At 37.2% G+C, this 6,616-nt stretch overlaps 1 protein-coding gene across 1 annotated transcript; it reads right to left on the bottom strand.

Annotated features, from left to right (window-relative positions):
• Nucleotides 1-2,790: 2,790 nt before the first annotated feature.
• LOC145795862 (uncharacterized) lies at nt 2,791-3,339 on the bottom strand. The gene has a single exon (XM_082880788.1). The coding sequence runs from the start codon at nt 3,337-3,339 to the stop codon at nt 2,791-2,793; it is 549 nt and encodes a 182-aa protein (XP_082736914.1).
• Between the last annotated feature and the right edge of the window lie 3,277 nt (nt 3,340-6,616).

Genomic DNA, 6,616 nt, shown 5'->3' with positions numbered 1-6,616 from the left:
GTAGCTTTGAAAGCTATAATCCCTGCCAGTGGGCCAGACAAATAGGACTATATCAAAATGTCCCTTGCCCGTACTTACATTCTATCATTTATGAACAAGTTGGATCTAGGATTCAGTTCAAAATCTCTCAAGAAGTGAAAGATCTACTGGCTGAGAATCAACAATTATTTGATCAATCCAGCTTTTTCTACTGCCAGATTACCCCTTTTACTACCACCAGGTTCAGTGAATGGTGGTCTTTAATGAATGCCTTAATCTTTGATGAAGATCTTCAGGCTTGTCTCTGGAATGTGCATCCGGACAATAGAAAATGAGCAGAGATGATCATTGGTAATTCTACCTCTTTCCTTTTCTTATATGCACTGCTCTGAGTTTGTGCTAACACTTATTTAGTCATACCTGTCACACATGTTCATTATTTGTCTGTGTTTGTTGTTTATGTTTAGCCCAACCTCCTGTCAAGGCCACTCCTCTGGCCATAGAGATGCATGCCCATGTTATTCCAACTCCTAAGGGCAAAGGCAAAGCTCCAATGAACCTTCCAAGGAAAACAAAAGGTAATCCTTTAAACACTAGTTGTGAAGGATTCATTCCATACAACCAGGTTGTAGACGATGAAAGGAGGTTCAGAACTAGGCAAGAAGAAATCCAAGCTATCTAATCTTCTCAACTCCAAATTGAAGATGATCAACTTCAAGTAGAAGATGATACTGCTCTTGAGAGAAGGTCAAAAAGAAAGCAAGAAATACCAACTCCTTCTCATATCATAACTCCTGCTACACCAGCATCTTCTTCCTCTGGCAGTTCTTCTTCTCACCCAATAATGGTATAACTTTTACTCAAACTCTCATTATATCAAAATACACTAATGTTTTAATGTACTGAATTTTCTCTCTTCCAGACATACTTTCAATCATACAAGAGGAGAAGGCTTCTTTCTCCAGCTATGTCTCCTTCTACTCATGATAGAATGCCTGAAACTCAGACCATATTACCTTCTTTCATGCCTAAGAATGAAAAACAATTTGAAGTTCACCCTAGATCCCCTTCTATGCTGTAATCTAGACCGACCAGACTGAAGTGCCTTCTCCTTATTCAGAGCATCTGGATCCTCAGCCTACTCAAGCGGCACAGGCCAACATTTGGGAAGAACAAACTAGCCCAGAAAGAGTTGGTCCAGATAGAGTAGGCAAAAGAGGTTTGGTCCTTGAATTGGCACACCTCCTGGCTGACATCCCTCAAGAAATAGCCCTAGGGTACTTAATGGCCTTTTCTCTTAGGGGAGTGCGCCATGGGACTAATGAGGTCATCAATTTCCCTGGTGTGGCCTCTTCCTCAGATGAGTTAGAAGCTCCTAACCATGCCAGAGAAGCTCCTCTTAACTCAGTTTATGTCAAAGAAAACTCTATGGACTTGACTATCAACCCTGATAACCAAACAACTCCTGCTGACAAAAGTCCTCCTATCCATGAACCTACATCTGAGCCAAATGACAATACACACCAAAACAACCAAGTCTCACTCTCTAATCAAAATGATGACACTGACAAGGCTGCTACTGAAATTTTGGAGAGTGAATCACCTTCGGATGAAGAAAGAACTTCTCCTGAACTCATTATTCATCCTGTTGAAATTTCCATTATGGAGGACCAATTCTCTCATCTTCATGATCCCAGCAAGGGACTAACTTCAGAGGTTATGGCCACTAATACCTCCATTGCCCAACAATCACAGGTAACATTTCTCATATATCTCATCTTTTCAAATTTTTCTTCTCTGTTAATGTAATAACATTCTTCATATTGTCCTGCAAGGTTTTTATACCATTGTTTACTGAGACGGGGGTGCAAACCACACCAACCCAAAATCCTCCAAGAGAGGAATTAACCTTTCCTGAAACTGAAGTTGTTACTACATTTCCCACAGAGGTAACAATTCTTACATCGAATGTCATTGTTCCCTTCTTTTTGGGTTTCATCGATGAGTAACTTTATTTTCTTACTGCCACAGTCTACAGTTGTACCTTTTTCTGCAATCAGAGACTGGCTCCTAGGCATTCCTGCTGTACAAGAGACTATTGCCAGTCTTTCTGTCGAAGGCAAAATAAAACAACTTTATGATAAAGATCAAACACTGATGGACCAGTTTTTCAACTAGCTTGATCAATCTTTAGAAGATCTGGCTCTTTCTCAAACCATATTTCTAACTGAATGCCTAGAAGCCATTGCACCTTTAGTGCCTCAATTGTTTGATCCAGACCAAGTGCAAGCCTTCCAAAACTTCCTTTCGGAACTTCCCCAATATTTGGCAGCTATCAAACAATTTCACTCTGAGCCAAAAACTACTAAAACTCAAGTGGATCAAATGAAGAAAGAAGTCTCTGCCTTGACTGAGGCCTCCACCAAACCACAGGCCCTCACTATTCAAGTTGCTAACCTTGTAGTAGCAGAAAATCAACTAGAAACTTAACTAGCACTTGTGAGAGCTCAGAGAGTTACTGCTGAACAAAGACAAGCCATTCTTTCTCAACAAATCCCAACTCTGTTTGCTCAAGCAGAAGGTGGCCCTCTTGCCATTAGACAAGCCCAAACCAGACTCAGGCAGAATAAAATCAAACATCAATCTACCCTTCAAGCTTGGAGCAGACTTTCTATGTATTTTCATAAAGATTAATCCAAATACATTTGTTTTGATTTGTACCTATTGGGATTTGTACTTTTGGCATTATTTCTTAATGGAAAGTCTATCATGTTTCATTCTGGCTTGTTATGCATGCGTTTTTCTATGCTTTCATGGTTTGTTCATGCATTCCCACATGGTTGGATAGTATTTTTTAAGATACTTGCCATTAATGATTCTTCTGTGTGGTTCACCTTCCATAGAAGCAAGATGATAAGCTCCTCCTTTAAGGACTTTATGTATTTTAAATGGACCTTCCCAGTTTGGAGACCATTTGCCATATTCTGGGGCTTTTAGACCAACAGTTAAAATGGTTTTCCACACCAATTCTCCTTCAGAAAACACTTTACTTTTCACTTTCTTGTTGTAGCTTCTTTTAACTTTCTTTTTCTGAGCTATCAAATGATTATAAGCCATAACCCTTTTCTCCTCTAAGTCTTGCAAAACAATTGTCATGGCTTCTGCATATTCGTCCATAGGAATGTCCAAATGTTTGGCCAGTCGATTGGACCTAACTGTTACTTCTAAAGGTAATACAACATCATGTCCATAAACTAATTCGTACGGGGTTGTGCCTGTACTATTTCTCTTAGAATTTCTGTAAGCCCAGAGCACTTTTGACAGAAGATTGTGCCAATCCCTAGGATTATCCTCAATCATCCTTTCTAAAGTGTTTTTAACAATCTTATTTGTTACTTCAGTTTGTTCATTTACCTAAGCATAATAGGGTGAGGAATTTAATATTTGAATGCCATACTCTGTGGCAAACCTTTTAACCTCATCCCCATTGAACACTGTGCCCTGATCGACAGTAATAGATTGGGGCAGACCAAATCGGTGGATCACATTCTTTTCTAAAAACTCAATAACTTGTGTCACGCCCCAAATTTTAATAATATAATACAACGATACACCGGGGTTTAACTAGCGGATACACATCATTTTCAAGCACAAAATACAAATAATTACACTAAAAGAAAATATTAATAATACTTATAGATAAAATTCTTCAAGTCTTTAAATATAGATCAGTTCCTTGATACAAAAAGATTATCCAAAATACAGGAAATATAAAATCTAATCTCTAAGGCAGCCATGGTTCCGCAAAGCTTTTAGGGGTTCCGTTCTCGGTGTAAAACTCGCCTTCACCTGGCATAAAATGCCATAAGCTTGGATTGCCCAGTAAACACACATACCCCGACCCTTTTCCCATTCTAAATACACAAGTAACATAACGGCACGATCATAACATACAACAAAAGCAATAATTAAGCAAAGCTTATAATTAAATTTCAGTTCTCATGAATTATAGTCAATTTTAGTTAGTTCTAGGCAACTCCCCGCGAAATTCCGTTCTTACCCAACCACTAACACTGGCCACGAGCAATTCTGACTCCCCTTTGGTTAATACAATACCAATGCGTCGCTTACTGCAAAACCACCAGTGCGTCGCTTACTGCACAATTACCAATGATACCCACGCACCTAGGTTACATACCCGAGTGGTGACATCACGGTTTGCCCCAAGGGAACGGGCTTCCAGGGATACTCTCCCTGTGTAAGACCCTCATTGCCACCCTTATACCTCCCATTTTCGTTAAACAGCCAAAATACCTCCCGTGCCATGTTAGGGTTCGAAAGCACACTTGCGCAAGACTTCTCAAAAATGGAACACATTCCACTATATCATACCCTTAAATCCACCATTCATTATCTCATAAAATTTAATACAATGATCGTAACCCATTACCATCCCATTTGATTTTCCCTTTATTAAGTGCATTATGTTCTCAGTTACAGCAAAGCATGGTCAGTATAATTATGAATCCAAACTAAACAACAAGTAATTTATTCATGGTAAAGAAAATTCACAATCTATCATAGATTACATATCGAGACTAAACACATTCAAGAAACATAGAATATAAGAGTTGCAAACCAAATAAGAGCATATTAACGCAAATTTCCAGATTTCCAGATTTGAACCAGTTTGAAAATAATTATAAAAAAAATACTTTTATTGGCCCTAAGTACCTGGCCTCTTGTGAGTTTGTAGATAAATAAGTCTAGTTTCAAACTCAATTTACGAAACTAGGATAGCTATTTTAGATTTTAAGATAATTCATAATTACCAAGATCTATCCAGATTCGTTGACCGTTACGCAAATCGGTTTTTCTCTCAAACCATTCACTCTCTTGAGTTCAAACAATTTTAGTTGAAATATAACACCAAGATTAAGATTTTTGACATAAAAATGGACTCAGGATTTTTTTTTTTTTGGAATTTTCTACAAATAGAGAAAGTTGACTATTTTTCTGGTTCTGTGAGTAACAAACTTAGAAAAATTGTTTAGGTTATGAAAATACATCCTTAGGTCCTACCAAAATTACCACATACTCTAGACATACCAAATATTACACCATAAAAACATATTTTTTAGTTTATGGAGTTTTGATAGGAAAATAAATTCAAGAGAGGGAAAAGATTTGCTGCTGGAAATTTAAGAAAGAAAGAGAAGCACGCCATTTCTTGATTAATACACTTTTATACAAGAGTTTAGGCCTAGATTACAACATATATATACAAAGAACATGTATTAGGAGGGGAAAAACAAGTGGTAAAAGAACTTGAGAGAAGAAATGATGTAGGTTTCCCTTTGTTATACAAGACTCAACACAATTTTTCTTTTTTTTCTTCTCTTCTCTCTCTCTCTCTCTCTCTCTCTCTCTCTCTCTCTCTCTCTTTCCAAGATCACTCTCTCAATCCTCTAGTGCAAGGCTGAAAATGTGTAAAATGAGGGGAAGAAGTGTGCATATATATAGAGAAAGGATTAGAAGGTTTCTTAGGGGCCAAGTTCCATAGGTGTAATTTGTCAAAGTTGTCCATCAAGGCCATTTCAACCCTCACATGGCTAGCTACTTGGGCACCAAGAAATATATATATAGACTTGTATTTATAAACATAATATAATAGGCATAAGTACATTAATTAATAAAATATTACAATTAAGGTTTGGAATGAAATAAAATAGAAGTATATAGGGACCAAGTCTAAATTTATGAAACCTTGATATTTACTATCAATATACTAACTTTAAAAAAATAGTTAAAATAATAAATTCGGGTCCCGTTAAATTAAAGCGCAAACAAAAGCGAGAAACCGAGCGAAAACGGCGTTACCGGGAATTAAGATTTTAAAGTGATTAATCTATAATTTTAGGGTCTAATAATAGGGTTTTAAAGGTGATTGTTAATCTACCGGGATCGATTAGGGTTTACTCGAATTAATCCGTGATGCTTCCCGATTCTAGGGTTTAAAACGAATTAGGCGAAAATTCAAGGGCTTTATTGAAATAAACTCAAGGTTAGAAATTTAATGGTAATTACAAAAATTAGGGTCTCTACAACCTATCCCCCTTAAAAAAAATTTGTCCTCGAAATTTTAAGCCAGCGAAAAGTTGTGGATAATTTACCCGTATTACATCATTGTGCTCCTAGGTAGATTCTGTCAACGTATTTTAATCATTTTTTTTTTTTTTGCAAAAATTCTTAACTACTCGTTGTATAGGTAATGATGTCGTTGCATCATTGTGAAAACCCTTGTTGCCAATTTCTAATGTGGTAGTCCACGTACTCACTGTGAATGTATCGTGATGATCGTTCTCTAGGTTTTTGGTGTCATTACGTTCATTGATTTGTGGTAATCAGGGAAGTTGGTCTATCCCCCGTAAACAATAAAAGCGTCCTAATGAATGCGTAAGTCATCTCATTCTTCTAGTTGTAATCGATCACGACTAGGTGTACAGGCGACCAATCTGTGTCCAAGATGATTTGGGAGTTGAACCTATTCATGCCTTGGGGATTGACAATCAAACGCACAAATAATTCTTAAAGGTTTGCATCCACATAGCAGAGAGGAAAGAATATGATGAATAAA

Source organism: Camellia sinensis, chromosome 7 (genome assembly GCF_055761805.1).
Source record: "Camellia sinensis isolate YWXY chromosome 7, ASM5576180v1, whole genome shotgun sequence".
Lineage (NCBI taxonomy): Eukaryota > Viridiplantae > Streptophyta > Magnoliopsida > Ericales > Theaceae > Camellia > Camellia sinensis.
The sequence above is the reverse complement of the archived record's forward strand: the minus strand, read 5'-3'. Positions and strand labels throughout refer to the sequence as shown.

Bases quoted from the DNA above. Each gene is read 5' to 3' on its own strand.
- LOC145795862 (XM_082880788.1), bottom strand. From the start codon at position 3,339: ATGATTGAGGATAATCCTAGGGATTGGCACAATCTTCTGTCAAAAGTG.